The sequence below is a fragment of the Nesoenas mayeri genome (assembly GCF_963082525.1).
Source record: "Nesoenas mayeri genome assembly, chromosome: 3".
NCBI classification, from domain to species: domain Eukaryota; kingdom Metazoa; phylum Chordata; class Aves; order Columbiformes; family Columbidae; genus Nesoenas; species Nesoenas mayeri.
Window position 1 is genome coordinate 8,166,313 of NC_137544.1, and position 17,961 is coordinate 8,184,273.

The following is a 17,961-nucleotide window of genomic DNA, read 5'->3' on the forward strand; positions in this document are numbered from 1 at the left end:
TATTCCTGTCACCACTGCTGGCTTGTCCTTGATGAATATTAGAAAGTCTTGATTTTAAATGTAATCTTCATTAAATAATCTACAAAAAGCACATAGCTGTGAATGAGAATATGGTGTAATTACATAAATTTGGGAGTTCTTTAGAGGTAGTCGCCATCCTCAGTAAAAACACTTGGAAAAAGGATACTTAAAAATTTCTTACAACAAAGGTCCAACTGCCTTCAAGTAGAGGTCTTTTTATTTCACCAGGTGGTACTATAAAAATATATAAAGTATAAATAAGCCAAAGATGCAGAATGTGCACAGTTAAGTCTTACATATTTAACCATAATGATTATATTAATAATTTGTAAACCTCTGCCCAGGTCTAATTTATTCACATGTGGGGTTTTTTTGTGTGAACGGCAAGAGACACAAGTTACATCAAAGCAGAAAGAAGATGCTGGCAAAAAAAAAGATGCTGAGGATGAGATTCAGTTACCTGCACATAAGCTCCTAAAGCCATCTTAGACAGTCTAGGGACTATCCAGGGATGATCTCTGTTGCCAGCTGCCACTCCAGAATGGCACTTAGAGAAGTCCTGTGCTGTGTCTGCCAGTCCAGTGTGGCTGTCTCAGATATCTCAAGGCACTGAAAATAGTAATGGTTGTGTGTACTTAAGTAATTCATCCCACCCTGACAATTTCTGTTCAGTGATAACACAAGGTCTGTCCAAACTAATCTGAGAAAAGGATGTGTTGAGGAGGGAAGAACGGAGATACCCAAGGTGGTCCATCTGAACCAGCTCTGTTCCTGAAATGATATGGCCAAACCAAACTGGCATATCCTCACATGGCCCCACTGTGTTCCATGAGTTTGTTGGTGGGTCTTTGACAGCTCCAGGATTTTTGCATGATGTTATGTTACATATTGTAGAAACTGCAGAGTTTAGGGACACAGGGAAATTTTGACTTGCTCTTTGCATTTTGGCTATATGATGAGGGAACAGACCTCAGATGCAGGTGGCTGCAAAGACCAAGAAAGAAATAAAGATATATTTGTAGCTAGGAAATATGTCCCAGTAAAATGAACACTAATCAGCTGTCTCTATTTCTATATTATTTTGCTTTTTAAAAAAATCTCATCTTCCTTCATGCTCCTGTAAATACTAACAGAACAGAGCATGATTTCCCTTTTCTACTTTCCTTTCATAGCCACTCAGGGTGTTGTATCTTTGAAAGATGCTGTCCATCAGAGATCGCAATCTGCCCTGTACAGTGCTCAGGTATGTTTAAATCTTCTTCTATCCTTCAAAGGCTGGCTGAAAGAAGTGTCAGGTCATTATTTCAGGCTGTAGCTTAATACTTTCGTTCAACAGTGTATGATCTCTCTCCAGCCTTCACCAAAGACCTTCATTCACTGAAGGTCAAGGTATTAGAGTGTTATTTTTAAATATACTTCCAGCAGTGAAGAGTTAAAAATAGACTTCTACGAAAACGTTTGGTAATTGGTTAAACCTTGTTAGCCATCACATGAAGATGATAACTCCTCCCAGGAAAAGACATTGCAAAAGCAGCTTTGACATGGATTTATACTTAGAAGAGCAGCTGCAGGCTTACTGGGAAGGAGTTTACAATATAGGCTCTTGGATAATTAGCAGAAAAAACAGCTTGATTCTAGAAAGGAAGGAGATACGAGACAAAAAATTCCTCATTGTGATCTGCAAGTGAATTCCATGGATCCTCAACTTTGGAACAACCACCAGTAGACAGAAGATGGAGCTGGGAAAGGCAAAGCTGCTGCGAACAGGCCTCAATGCTTTATATCAGGCCATCCACCCTGTGCACGGAATTGCCTGGACAGATGGGAAGCAAGTGATGCTGACTGCTTTATACTATCATAACAGAGAGCTGAAGTTTGGAGACTCAAGTGTTGTTGGTCAATTTGAACACGTTCATGGGCTTTATTGGAGCCCGTGTTGCTCTATAGACACCCCAGCTCTGCTCGCTGTTCAACATAAAAAGCACGTCAGTGTTTGGCAGCTGGGCTACAGCACTGCAGAGAAGAACAAACCCTTGATTTCTCAGACGTGTGAGGTCGGTGAGCCGTTTCCACTGCTTTCTCAGGGCTGTGTTTGGCATCCAAAGAAGGAGGTCTTGGCTGTGCTTACGAAAAGAGATGCTTCAGTCTTGCACGCTGTTCGTACTGACAATACCAGAGTTAAGGCAGATATCAAAAGCAGTGGCCTTATCCACTGTGCTTCCTGGACTAAAGATGGGAATCGTTTAGTGATTGCTATAGGCAGTGCCCTGCATTCCTACATATGGGATGATGCTCAGAAGACTCTAAATACCTGCTCCTTTTGCCCAGTCTTTGATGTAGGAGGTTATATCTGTGCTATAGATGCTACGCTGGATTTCCAAATTGCTGTAGCTACTGAGCTTCCATTAGATAATATCTGTGGTTTGAATGCGGGCATTGCATTCGATATGCCGTCTGGTATGGAACCTAGTTCTTCAATCTCACCATCTGCTCGGGTGCTTGGTGATGAGGAATACTCCATGGACGTGAGGAGAAAGTCCACAGATTCCGATAGATCAGGTGTCGATTCAGTTGCTTCTTCTTCGTCAGGACCTGTGGATTTGACCCATATCCTTGCAAACCACCGTCGGTCTGATCCCGGACCTCTTATTACTCTGAAACGCAAAGACTCTGCAGCAACAAATGGTCAAGATTCTTCTCACTTGATCTTGGTGACTTTTGAGAGGAAGGTAACCACCACCAGGAAAGTCACCATCCCAGGTATTCTGGTTCCCGATATAATGGCTTTTGACCTTAGAGCTCAGATTGTGGCAGTAGCCTCCAATACTTCTAACATTGTGTTGGTGTATTCAGTAACCTCTTCTTGCATGCCTCATATTCAACAAATCCAACTGGAAAAAAATGAAAGACCAAAGGGCTTATGCTTTTTGACGGATAAGCTCCTGTTAATTCTGATTGGCAAGCAAAAGTTCCCTGAGCCTAGTCCTATTTTGTCTTCAAGTTCAGACAGGTATGTGATGCGTCTAATGATCAAAGAATTGATGCTGGACGAAGATTCTTCAGCATTGCCTGAGACTAAGCAGAATATGTTGTGTAACTTCGAATCTTCTGTTAATATACCTGGAAAAAGAAAGTTCTTCGAAAATCTTGCTACAGAAGACCAACCTCAGAGCAGGGAGCTGCTAATACCAAGAAGCACAGTGATTCAGTCTCCTAGTGGCAGGAGAAGACTCATCGAAGGAGTAAAGAGCCCTAGTTATGAGCAGAGCTCTTCATCAAGTGTGAGTGACCCGGATGAAAGAAGGATCCCTGGTGACCCCTCAGTGGCCTTGGAAATATTGGATGCTGAACCCACCAACCGTTCCGTGTCTGTTCCGAGTTTTGGAACACATACCAGGCTTTCCAGCAGACCAGCTTCCCCTAAAGTGCAGTTCAACGTGATCCAAGAAACATCAAGTTCACCTAAAAACAACAATTTGCCAAGTGAAAGAGGAGTGAGTCACATATCTAGAAATTTAGAGAGACTTTGTGGCAGCTTCAATGAGTTACAACTGAGTCTTTCTGAAATAACAGACCTGGCTAAAAATGGGAGGAGGATATCATTAACCTATCCATGTTCACAGGAACCACCTGTCCTTCATATCACTTACCAGGTAACATCTTTTTCAGCTTAAAAATATCATGATAGGACACTGATTTCTAAACAATCTTATATTTATTTAGCTTTAAATCAAAAGGATGCAGGTTAATTGTTATAAACCCAAGAGAAATGTAACCTGAGTTTGGCATCAAGCTTTATTTTAAACGGTATTATAATTTGTCATTGATAACTCAGGATGATGTGGGTAACTTAAAGGATACTTTACATGAGAGATTTGTGTCTGTTCATTCTTCTTTGATTAAGCACAATTGTCTTGGATACCAGCTGATATTGTGTGCGTATATCACAGAAGGAGAACAGAGCCATACAGTTGTTAACGTACAAAAGGTTCACAGTGATTTAGTGCAGAGATGAGCCCATGAGTAGGGTGGTATAGTAGCTCACCAGAAACTCATTAAGTTCAAACCCAAGCTCAAATCCAAAGTTTGAAGATACTTAAACTCTCATGAGGGCTGAAACATTGAGTATTGAATCTCAATTTATGGAGACATCAGATTGGCATGATATAAAGCTCGCTTAATTCTACTTTAATTTCTCACCACTGATCTTCACAGAACTGGACATACTCAATTTGTAAAAAATATTACCACTTCAAAAAAATATCTGTCAATATGTAATTATCATTTCACTAACTAAACAGATGAATGTCAAATCATCATGTTCCTATCCCACCCTTGTTTTGGCAACACTCCTACTGGCTTCAATAAGAATTTTGATTAAGGAGTATAGGCTACGTAATTATTTCTTGCTATTATTCTTAGAATTATTTGCAGTGGTACTAACATAATACTGATAATATTTTTGGTCACACTGATGCTAGTGGTATTGCTGCTAAAGCTGGGGTCCCTTTCAGGATGTAGATGCCAATTATAAATGCATTCTTATCTACTGCAGCATAAGCAGCATTATGTCAAAGTACTACATTACATTGTGATGATGCTGAAGTATGTACTTCTCAAATAAATTCGACTTCCTTTTACTTTAAAGGAATCCATACAGACATCTAAGTATTCCTCCGTAAACACTCATTAAGGGAATGGTGACTCAATTCAATCATAGTCATTACTTTTAGCAATTGTTTACTTGGCATTTAAGCAAGTTCTAGCATGTTGGGTGCTCTGGCTAAAAGCAAAGCTTTTGATCTGAATTAGTCAATAATTTAACTTGAATATATTATACAAATTCCGGTGGAAAAAAAGGAACATGTCTATTTTAAATAATTTAGGAGTTTATTTGCCAAGAAGCAAGCCCTTCTGTTCTCCAGCATGTTCTAATTATTTCTGATTTCTTAACATAAATCAACTTATTTATTTAGCAAGCAGCCTTATCTCTGGGATTCATTTGGATTAACCTTTCCAAAGAGAAATTTTGTTTGTGACACGTAACATTAATCGAAGATCTGAAGTCACTGTGCACGTTTGCTTGTACAAACAATAAGAATTAACTATCCTTATTATTAATTAGTGCTTTAAAATACTAACTACATTTAGAAAGGAAGACACTTATTTACCTGAACAGGCTATTTTCACATTGAGCAAGCAGAAAGTAGCGCTAATCCCACATTACAATGACTCAGAAAACGTGCCACTTAACGTCTTTCCGACCCACGTAGCTTTTCTGTGTGAGTCTCACGACTAATGCCTTGGGTGGTTCAGCCTCTCCTCCGAAATCTAACAGGATCACAGCATGACGTCAGGAACTAGTGAAAAATGGACTGATGGTAAAAAGGCCTCCAGACAGACAGGGAAATATTTGCTTCATAGGCAGCTAATAATTTTCTCCGTAAACAGTTGTTTTGATTAGCTTGGGTTCAAACATCTGAACCTCGTTGCTCCTTGAGGAGGTGACGAGGGCTCTGTGAGCTCAGCGGGGCTGTGGGTTCCAGCCAGGCTCCATGGTCACAGTGCAAAAAGTCAGGAAACAGCTTTATTGCCTGATGATATAAATATCAGCCTGTGGAAAGCGTCCCAAGCTTTGGGAGCACCACAGTCCAGTCAATAATCTGGCCGTTATCGTCCAGCTTTTTGTGCCAAGTGCACGTCGTCTTAAGTGTTTGGATAATCCCCAGCAAGGCGGAGGCTAAATCTTGATTGAGAAATCTGTTGTACTGTAATGATCTGTACTGCATAACCACAGTTACACATCAAAAACATAAAAGGAAAGTTTATAGCATAATAGATAAAAATGTAGCAATAATTAGTGTGCAATTATGAACACTGTTGTGCAGAAGCATTATTGACATATTTATGCATGTTTCCAGTTCTGCTTAGAAAACCATAAGATAAAACAGAATGTGTGTTACTTAATAATTCATAATGTCTGCTCACTAAATAGCCTTCAAAATCTCTGTTTATTCTGTTAGCGCTAGCTCACCTATAGCTCCTCTGAAGTCACATCCACGCAATACTACCTGATTTTCTATCCTTGTAGCCGGTAGGCATAAAAGAAAAACACGATGGCTCACGCTTTGGAAATGTCACTGCACTATTACTCCTGTAATAGCGTTCAGCTACCAGAGGTGACTTGATCATTCAACCCTGAAAAGCAAATATTATTGCTCTTTCATCACATACAGGCTTTTGATTCAGGATGGTGTGGGAGGGCAGACAGAGTAAGAGGATATTATTTAAAAAACCAAAAAAAGAGAAGAGGATCTGTCACAGATTTGTTTCTGTTTCATTTTGCAAAAAGATACTTCTTCCATCCTTTTTGCCCAGAAAAGAAACAGCTGCAGAATATTTAAACCAGTACCATTCAAAAGCTAATTACAGTGGAAATAAAGCCAATCTGGATTTGAAATTAATGGCATTTAGACAAACCTCTCCAGGAGGAATAAGCTTCATCTTAATCTGAAGAATAATAATAACTCCCACATTTTGCTCACAAGCAGTATTATGTCAGAAGTGTTTATCACTGAGAGCATATATTGCATAATTAAACAGGAAATAAATATATTTTCAGTAATTAGTCACTATGGTTTCCTGTTCTTAGCACTCACCAATAATGGTATACAAGTCAATTTGTACTTTTATAGCATCTTCATACAATTTGCTATGGGAAACTTTATTGCCAAGGTCAGCTATAAAATACACAAATTTTTACACAGAACTAGGAGATGAACAGAAAGGATCCAAACATATGGCAATAAAGTGGGTTTTTTTCTGATAGAATGACATGCTGTAGAGATAAAGAAGGGGGATAAAAGGATGGCACAGTAAAACGTGCAAAGACCAGACTGCCATGATCAGCTGCAATAAGACCACAAACCTTTCTGAAATCCAAAGGGCAATTTCGACCCTGGTCGAGCAATAGAAAGAAAGTCATGAAAATGATGGAAGAGGAAGGTGATGTGACTGCTCCCCGGAGTAAGAAACTACTCAGCCATCCTGAGGTTCAGAAGGAAGAGATTTAGGATGACTGTAAAATAAAGACCTGCAGTAGTCAAGACAAGGAGTGATTAATGCATGGATAACATTTTGAGCAAAGGTTGGAGAATTTGTAAAGAGCGAATTCTGACAACAATGTTCTGAGCCTGATCAATAGCAGACAAGCGGGGTTTGTTGAAGAGGCACAATAGGTTTTATTAGAGCAGATGAGTTGTTTGCTGGGTACACAGATGCAAAGGAAAAGGAATACGTAATGTCAAAAACTAATCCAAGGTTTTGTACCGTGCAAAGAAAGATCTGAATTTAAAAAACAAAGAAACAAAATGAAATAAAAAACTAACAACACCCAAAACATAAAGATCATGGAAGCAGAAGCATGAGGACAAAGGGTACATCTTAGATGACAACATACCTGGAACAGCAGTTGCAGAACAAATTACAGGGAGCCAAGAGAGAAATTCTACCATCATAGCAAGTGAAATGCCGATGTGCACTTATAAACGCAAACTGTGCTGGGATGTAAGCACCCCTCAGCACCTCAGGTCTCTTCCAATGTAAACATTTTACGGGCTTATGCTTCTCTGACAGGTTAACTAGGGTTGCAATTGGAATGTCCCGCATAAGGACAAGCGAAGATATTAAGATCTCCATCAAAATAAATTCAGGATTCACCCAAAATCAAAAAGGAAGCACAGCAACAGGAGAAATGATGACAGGAAAGGGGAGCAGTGCGGGCTGCCAAACCTAATTAATATTACCTGTGGCAATGCTGCGCAAGGCTTAATGAGACACAGCACTTTGAATGCCAAAAATCGCAGTTCTCATTCCTCTTCAGTGCCCTCCCTTAGCCAGCTAACTCTGTTTTCATTGTCTTCTGGGCCAGATCCCTCATGCCTACTTTTTTTCTGATCCCACACAATGAATATGGGGGCAAGGCAGGACAAGCTGACTAACGGGTTCTTAGGTATCAAAACTGAAATTACCGCTGAAACAGCACACAAAGAACTGAAATGAAGGGTTTAAGAAAATGAAAACAGAGTTCACAGAATCACAGAATCGACTGGGTTGGAAAGGACCTCTGAGATCATCAAGTCCAACCCTTGGTCCAACTCCAGTCCATTGACTAGATCATGGCACTAAGTGCCATGTCCAATCTCAGTTTAAAAACCTCCAGGGACGGTGAGTCCAGCACCTCCCTGGGCAGCCATTCCAATGCCTGACCACTCTCTCTGGAAAGAATTTCTTTCTAATATCCAGCCTAAATTTCCCCTGGCAGAATGTAAGCCCATGTCCCCTTGTCCTATTCTAGGCAACTACAGCACTATTCATCTTAAAATGCATGGATATGACTGGCCAACCTGATACGTTTCCTTTATAAGAGAACAGGTTATTAACAGAAAGGGTACAGAGAACATTTAAAATACCTGTAATTCAGTACAATACTTAAAACTAGGCCACAAGGGAAATAATTTGTTCAACAGAAGAGAATAAGGATTAATAGAAGAAATATAAGATGGCTAAGGAATTAGCTGCAAGGAAAATAGTAAATGGTTGTAGTAATATGAAAGAAAATGAAGACATCTACTAGAGGATTTTCTCATGATTGATCCTCAGACTAATCTGAAAGTTTCTTTAATGATCTGATGAGATGTGCTAATAAAATCTGTGTATGGCATAAAGTCATTAGCAGGATATGAAGTAGTCAATAGAGGATCAGAGTATCACACCTGTAGTTTTATGATATTAGCACTGAGATTTTTTCTTAAATGTATTGAAATTAACTAATATGAAGTGCATAGTGATATATTCCAGGATAATGGAAGGAATTTGTGCTGTAAACTGGATATGTGTTAGCTGGAAGCAACCAAGGACAACAAAAGCTTGCACAATATTAAGTGACTACAAGATGATTATGAATCAAAAATGTGGTAAGTTTATGAAAAAGGGCAGTTTGTGGGTACATTAGTGAGGCACATCCAGTAAGTACCACAGTCCTGAGGCCTCATCTGGAAAACATTTAACATTTCTAGACATCCATGTGCAAGAAAGACAGTTTCAAACTGCAATCGATCACTAAACCAGGGTTAGTAAAAACGATTCTGATTGGTAGCATATTCTTATTTACTTCACTATTTCACCAGTCGTTAAATTTAAGTTAATGAAGGTGATCTTAGCATCCAGGCAAGTGTAGGCAGTGCATTAGGAAATACAAGAGAAATAGTGAATAAAGTCAAGGAGCAAAAGTGGCTGATGGCTCAGTGGGGTTCAAAAACATGATAAAAAACATGGTGTTTTATTGTGCAGATATATGGTATATAACGTCTAATCCAGGAACCCTTTTTACCTTAGTAAATGATTTTATACCCATATATATTTGCACACCGAAACGTGAGTTTTGAAAGACAGTTTGGCTACTGCCCAGAACACCCTTTATAGGGTATAAAATCTGATCAAGGGGCAGCCTGACACAGATGCAGGAAAACAATTCTTGACCTGATGGTTTCTTTCTGGGGGATTTTTGTTGAGGGAGGGTTGCACCTGACGCACTCCAGGAAGTTGGCTAAAGAAACTTAATCTGAAAACACCCACTCATGCCTGTGGAAACATATTCATTTCTTCTGTGATTAATATGATCTTAGTCTACCAATAAACTATGGATTAGGATAAAACAACTAACATTAAGAGATTTTAATCCGAGAATGGAAAACCCTCTGGCTTCTATTGGAGATAAATAGCAACGCAGCAAACCCAGAGATACATATTTTGGGAAAAGGTGGATTAAACTTAGATTTGACCAGAAAATGGTCTTTGGGTTAAGGCATTAAAAAGGGAAGTACTGGGGAGAGATTTTAGTTGTATTCCTAACTCTGACACAAATTATTTGCACAACCTTGAGTGAATCTCCTAATCTTCCTGTGTAGTGATTTGATCATCTATAAACAGGGAATACTCAAAGTCACCTACCTCTCAAGAGGGGTCTCAGTCAGTTAATATAATATATGATGTGTGTGAACATATTCCTTAACAAGAAGGCATGTTATCAATGCTTAAACTAAATGTGATACAAAAAGGCTAAATAACTGGAAGATTAAAACAAAGATTCCTGATCTGACAGAATTGGTTAAGATAGAAAATAAATGCCCTATAGTTTTGTATATACAAAAATGTCTTCCACTTGCACTATTGTTCCTGCAATAATTTGCAAGGCTAAGTGGAAATCATACTAGAACATAGTTTTCCTTAATACATATATCCATCCAGCTGATTTCAAGTCAACAGAGGCAAAGCTAGATTGTTTTCTGATTATTCTTGAGTTGAAACATATCTATGTGAAAACACAAACCACTTGGGTCAAGGCAATGTGCCCATCCCATTTACAGCCCACTTTTTTGTGTAACTCATTAACTGTAGTACAAGTTTGAATAAACTCTGCTATTTCAACCTGAATTCAGGAAAATGAAGGAGTTGTTAGATGTGCTAATCCACAATATGCAGCGATGAAAAGCTTTGCACAAATAACTCTACAGGCAAACAGCAACTTCACAATGTAAATGCAAAGCACATGTTCATTGCCGAACATTCAGCACATTGAGTTTGAAGTGTATTTAGGTTCAGCATAATATAGTACAGTATCATTTGAAGAAAACTAAAAATGACAAAGAAGTTCTGTTTTATAGTTATAGCTGTAAAAAGAAGTTACTGTAGGTTTATGACTAAGAAAATTATACTTTTTGGATGCATTCCTTAGGTATTTCTGGCTGTTTTGAATGAGAAAGAGAGAAGAAGACCTTCGAAAGTTCAGAAGTGTATGTTTTTAATGGAAAGATACTTTCATGGATCTTAAATCTTCAGTCAGTCAAAGTAAATAAATAACAGTCTGCATGGCCAATTTATTATAGACTGGGGAGAAACACTTTTGCAACAGTTAGTAGACATGCTGATTTACAGAATACAATGTGGTTGCATGACAGCACACATACTATGTACAGAAAAATGAAAGTAATTGATTTAGAAAGGTTGTTACACAGCAAAAAAAGGGACGTGTTTGCTGAGAGAGCAACTGAGTCAAAAGACAGCACATTAGAAATGAAGACAAGCATTAAAAGAGACATTTATTTAGTCAAGGGTTAGATTACTACACACAGAAATATAAGATGCAGTGTGAATTCATTAAACTGTAAGTTTCATATCAGCAAGAAAGATCCAAGGGTGTAAAGTAGACACAGACAGGGCAGGACCAGAACAGGAGTTAGGACAGATAATGTCTTTTCAACACATTCTAAAACATTAACTCGGATCCCTTCTGAACATACAAAATAGGAAGGTCTAGCAAACAGGATAAAAAGAATGTTCATTCAAGTAACAAATATGTTAAATCTGGAGGTACCGCAAACACAAGGGATGCCAAAGGAAAACAAAACAAAACAACAACCAAACAACAAACAAAAAATAAACTACACAGGTGGAAAGTATTGAGAATAAAAACCAAAATTATAGCAAGATTATTTAGAAGAAAATGTCCAGTTCACAGGTATTGTTTAATGGCACTGAGTTACTGGAAAAGAATTAATGCTAAAATGACTTTCAATGGATAGTTCAGCTAATATTGTTATGGAGTCCTCGCGCTTTGCAGTAATCAGAATGACAGAACACAAAAGCGTTGGTTCTCAAGGCCAGCTAAACTTCAGGAATCATAAATATGCCAATTTTATATTCAAGTATGTTCTTTTAGTGAATGTCAGAGCAAATTCCAGAGCTGTAAATACACACATTCCCCCAAAGAAAGTCACAGGATTCCCAAGCTACCTCCTCATGACATTTATCCAGAGCCTGTTGCTGTGTCCAGTCTCTCTGCAGTTCTCTCTGTGCCAGACCTGAGGCTGTTTTACTGGAGTGGAATAGCTGAGCAACGACTCTCAGAACTACCCACACATACAACCGAAATCAAGCAGGTTCTCATTTGCTCTGCTAGCATCTCGGACAACGTTCTTTCAGGCATGATGTATTGCCTTCCATGGTCAAAAGGCCCAATGATCACATATATGCATAACCCAATACATTTTATATGTATATATACAGAGAGAGAGATAGAGATAGATATAGATATAGATATATATAGGGCTGATGCAGTTTTGAGCTGTATAAGCACACGAGGCAAAAAGTGAAGAGATATATTTCTCTTCAGGTGGGACTATGAGGTTGCACTAAAAAGTGCACTGCATGCTGGTGTCGTCTATAAACTGTAGCAAAGGCAAAGAAAAAGCAAAATGACTAAAGAATTGAAAGGAGAAAATGCAGAGGAATGGTTAAAAGAACACAGGCGCAATGTCTAAGCCTTTAACAATATTTTTTTCTTTTGCATCCATGCATTTGAAGAAAAGTTTTTCAAATGGAGCAGTTACCGAAGAAACAAAAGATGTTCTCCTCTGCGATGGCAAGATCCACTTGAACTTAGTCCAGCAGCTCTTTGATCTGCCTGTTATTGAAATGAAACATGGTAGGTTCTTTTTTTATTTCTGGTATCTGGTTCCACCTGAGATTTTTAGTGTAAAAGAGGCATTTATGGTAGAATAATTTACCCCACACTGTAGTAAACTGATATTGCTGTCTTTTTTTTATGTCTGTGTTTTCCTTTGTCAGAAATAAGGCAGAGTGTCTCTTGAAATCACCTAAATGCTAAGTAACTACAGAACTATCTGTTACCAGAGGAATATTCTAGAAGCCTCTACAGAGGAAGGCTGAGAAAATGACCAGTACACGGTGTTACCTGGAAATAGAAATGCCCATCCTCACAAGCATGTCCCAAACCTGACAACAGAGATTAGGCTGGAGAAAAATATCATTCTTAGAACATGATATATATACATGTAGCATTTGGGATTATTTTAGTGTAAGATAAAAAACAAAGCCCAATGTTCTAATGTGCCGATCTCACATTTCTACCACCCACCATGGACTAACTTGTAAGGACAGAAGCAGGTCGGGAAATCCCAGCCCCAGCCTGGTCTCTCAATCACCTTGTCCCTGTCCATGTATATTTGCTTCTCAGCAACACACATACTGGGGTTTTTATGCCATTTCTCCATGTATTATGATCTTAAGCTATACAATAGATGTCTGTAACTATGATCTCCTTGCATTCTTTCCACACTGAGACACCCATAAATTACTCTCCGTCTTGCCCCTTGTTTTAGCCCCTGACAGGCTGAGACACATCAGCTTAATTGGTATATTCTGTCTTACGAGAAACAAATTCAGCTGTTGGTGAAATCAAAAAGAAAAGGAAAGTAATAATATAAGCTTTAGTTTTACAAATAATGATGGTTACATACCAGACTGCTATATAATAGCTTATTGATGAAAAAGAAACCAAGTCTTGGATGTTACTAGTGCTGGTACCAAGGACAGTGGGGAAAAGACATGTAAAATATGCACCATTCTGCCATCCATATTCTGCTTATCTCCTTGTTGGTGATGAGCCCACAAGAAGGAATAAAAGGGGTGACAAATACAACACAATTCAGGGGAGCTCTCTAGAACAACTGAATATTTAATATTTCATTAGCAGAACAGCACTCCTCTATTTCATGCATTAAACTTCAGAGATATCCAAAAGACAATGTCTCAGACTCATCCCAACATGTCCCTCTTTCTTTTCAATGTGGCACTTGGCTTTTCTGGAATTGAGTCTGTTTGTTGACAGCAAAAAGAACAACAGAGACGAGAGTTTTTCTGAAACTCACCAAAATCCTCCAAAATTGTCAGGTTTGGGGCAGAGATAGTTACGTAGCATTTTATTCAGTTCCGACTAGTACAGGTTTGCATTCCTAAATGTTTCCTTTGCCACAAGGCATGAATTTATACATGATATTTAAAAATATCACTCCCACCCTTTAATGCTGTATAATTAAAGTGGATGTAATGAAGTGCGTGCTTGTATTGCAATGACATTTTTTACTATGAATAAACACTTGAACTCGAATATATTGGGAAAAAGAAGTTCACAACTGCAGGCCAAATTCATACCCAGAGCAAGGCTATTACGATCATCAGAATTACACGAGCAATGAACTTGGCCTCATGGTGAGCACTTTAAGCCCAGGACTGTAATACCATTACCTGTACTAAATATAGCCTGTCGTGTAGTGCCCTGGCATGAGCACACAGAAGACTCTCTTTTCGTCAGGTCATTGTTGTCATAATCCCGCATAGCAAAAGGGTATTACATTCTGCGCAGGGTTTTTCCATCATTTAAATATTTTGTGGGATATGCTTCAAAGCAAGTGTTGTCAACGACACACAGAATTTCAAACTTTTCCATGGATGAAAATAAAAATCCCAAGAGTTTGACAAAAGAGGATGCTTTCCCAATTTGACCAGCTACATAACTGGTGATTCAGACAGCAGAATTTCCACTTTCATTGCTCACAGGAGCTGAAGTCGGTCCAGAATTAGAAAGAAAGTATTAAGTGTAGAAGATTAAAGATTTGTGGTTTGGAATGACAATCTTCTTATGATGTAACAGGTGACATGACAACACACAATAGTGTAGCAGCTTCAAAAGTGCTTTATTAATAGCATAAGGAGGGGAGATTTGCCTTGTCCAGGAACACGCTCTGTTATGACTGCCAAAAATTAAGCATGGTTCTTCTCGGTTTTCTACGCTTCCTTCTTTTCACATTCCTTCTCAAAACACAGTTTTATCTCCCCAAATTAAAAACTCCAACAACAGAACATCTCAGGCCTTTCTCTAACTCATAACCCAGTTAATGCCCCTGCTCAGTAATGACAGGATCATATGCTCTAAGAACAACAGGTGATACAAGGGCTCCCACAACGCTTTTCAGTTGCCACAGATTTTTCTTTTGCATAAAATGTCAAATTGAAAAAAAAAGACAGTGGATAATTCACTATTTAAAGCAAGAACTGCGAGATCCAGTCCAAAAGGAAGCAGATTAAACACTAGAAATATATATATATATATGTATATGATACATATAGCTTCATTTTCAAGCTGACTTGCAAAGGAAAGTAAAAAACAAAGGAGGGGTAGGTTTATTTTCTGCTTCTATGCAATACAGAAAGTGAACCTGAATGATTTTGAGGTATTTAGCTTTTAATCTTGCTTTTGTTTTTTTTTTCTCCAGAAAAAAAGGATTTAAAATGTCATTTATATTCTGTCAATTCTCTTTATGAGAAGATTTGATAAGTAAAGGACAATAAATTTTATTATATCAGCTTTTGTCAATTATCTTTTGTAAATCATGAACTCTTTTGTAAATCACCTTCAAGATGTAACTTCCTTCTGTTTGCTGTATGAATTTGAAAACATACTGAACAATCTTGGCTTGACACTAAAGGAGATGGAAACCCCTAATTCCTTCTAGAACAAATACAGCACAATCATTTTCTTTGCCAGCTTGTTCAGTGTTTGTGATCTCTTCATCATTTGGGTAGAGCAGATGAGCAAAAAGGACGAGCAGAAGTAGATGTCACCAGAACGAAAGTCAGCATGGAAATGCTGGCTGAGTTTTGAGAAAATAGAGATATGGTTTATCAGAACTAGCAAAGATGCATCTCGTTTTCCAGCTGAATTTAAATAAGGGGCAAAATGCCTCAAATCTTTTGAGACCTTTCATTTAGGGCCCCCTTCGCATTGACAAAAAGGTGTGTTTAGCATGGATCATCAGAACCTAATGTCATTAGCGTAATAAGGCTTTAGTGCACAAAAAGAAAGCCTGCTCTGCTCGTGTGCTGGCTGACTTTCTAAAACGTGCTTGTACATTTTACGTAACCAGAGCAGTGCACTCATTTTCGGCTTTTTTTGCTTAATTTTTGCAGGCTCTTCTTGGATCGTGCTCACTGCGGACAAGGACGGCTTTGTGCCATTAATATTCAAAGCAACACAAGAGATAATCATAAGGGATGGAACTGACAGCTCAGAAGTCTGTGGAGGTCACTCCTACAAAAAAAGCATCTCAATGCGGCCACCAAGCAGCGTGACATAATTTCTGAACAAAGAACACTACTGACCTTCTCTTTTCACAGGATACCGAGACATTCTGCAGGGTCAGAAATCAAGTGACTAGAAAGCTGTCTTCACTACTTTCAGTGTATTTTAACTGTAAAATCTGTGGCATGGTTACACTATAGCTAAATTCTAAGGTTGGCTGGACCCTCATGATTTCTTCTGAAGGATCAGACCTGGAGGGAGGTTCACCACAGCTGTTGTTACTTATGGACTGGAGTAGACTTGTCTCTTCTTTAATTGAGGCCAGGATGATCTTGGAGAAACAATATTATGCTAAAAATCATGCAATAACAACAAATCTAGCTAATACAGGTGTGCAGTCCGCACAAAAGCTTAAGAAAATACAACTGCATCTATATTCATTAAGGAAAAGCGGGAAAGGAAAAAAGAGGAACACTGTTTCAGGCTCTCTTTGCGGCTCCAGTTGGATCCATGGAAACCTGCAATGTTTTCAGAAATGCTTAATTTTTATATGAAAATGTTCAATCACGTTAAAGGCTGCATCACTGTCTCCTGTCAGTGTCTTACACAGCACACAGATTTATATATGCACACAGGAGAGAAAGAAAAATCCTTGCAAGCTAAATTAAAGATCAAAGGCATTGAACGTCAACTTCATTTGGCTAAATGCAGGTGTCTACACTGAACTTGTCGTCTAGACTCCTGTACGATCAGCCAAAAAAAGAAAAGCACTTTTAGAGCAGATTACTCATGCCCTAACATAGATTTCTAAAACTGCTCGTGGTGAACCACCCCTATTAAGCAAGTAAATAAGTGCCTGTTACTTTCCACTGACTGCAAATGCAAGCTGGGGTGACTAGTTTCAATACAAACATTCACATGTAGTCAGAGGAACCTCACCCTCAGAGGCAAGAGGTGATACAGATACATCTGAGCAGCAGGCGGACAGATTCATGGATGTGATTCATGATTATCGTGACAGAAATAGGCATAAGAACTGAAAGAATTCCCTGACTTTTCTTCCTTGAAATGCAAAGAGATGGGTGAAGTGACCTGAGTAGCCATGTGTGTGAGGCCTGGCGTGTTGCACTGCCGGACAGGCCCCCGCAGACATGTCTGCTTCACCCTGCATGTTCAGGGAAACATAGAAGGGATAAGACTTATTTAAGCTATTTTTAAGATTTATTTTGAATAGTGCGCATTTGGGGTCTTGTTAATACTCCTGGAGAGTCATTTTTTCCCTGCCTGGGAACCATGGCAAGCCTGTTTATAGGGCACAGATATGCTAAAATCCAGCTACGATACTTCACACCAAGGCTGGATGGAGAAGGTAGATCTATGGTCTGGAGGTACTTAATGGGTTCGGAAGGTTGGCATTAGTACCATTCCAGGGATGCAGCACAAAATCACATTAGGAACAGTTTCGATTCCTGAAATAAGGAAACAGTTTCAATTCATTGAATTGAATAACGTCCTTCTCACGCAAGTCTCCCCCCTCAAAGACAAAGGAATAATCGTTCTAAATTGCCTACAACCACAGGTATGCAACGTAGCTGAGTACAGTTGTACCACCTTGTTCACAAAGATCTTTCTAAGCAGCCTCGAGGAGCATTCCAGTTTTCAAAAAACAAACAAACAAACAAAAACCAAACAAAAAAAACCACAACAACAACAACAAAAAACAATAAACCACCAACAAAAATCTGAACTTCTAAGTATTGAACACAACTATTACTTTACAGTTATTTGATTGCTTGAATTGCCTGCTACTTTGCATTAAAATTGTGTTCAAATGTGTATTTGTATTATTACCGCTATAAAATTGGGGTGCAGTTGTGCTTTACTTGACTGAAATCAGCCCGAGTCATTGAAATAAGTAACATAGAGGTTCCCAGTCTTAG

The 17,961-nt window shown here is 38.7% G+C and overlaps 2 protein-coding genes across 2 annotated transcripts in view; both read left to right on the forward strand.

Annotated features, from left to right (window-relative positions):
* Positions 1–17,961, forward strand: part of LOC308039176 (WD repeat and coiled-coil-containing protein) — a 232,861-nt gene that overhangs the window by 192,635 nt on the left and 22,265 nt on the right. The window lies entirely within an intron of this gene.
* On the forward strand, positions 1,755–16,076 carry WDCP (WD repeat and coiled coil containing; the record flags this gene model as incomplete). The annotated part of the gene is made up of 3 exons (XM_080342219.1): positions 1,755–3,674; positions 12,445–12,565; positions 15,910–16,076. The coding sequence occupies 3 exons, from the start codon at positions 1,755–1,757 to the stop codon at positions 16,074–16,076; spliced, it is 2,208 nt and encodes a 735-aa protein (XP_080198345.1).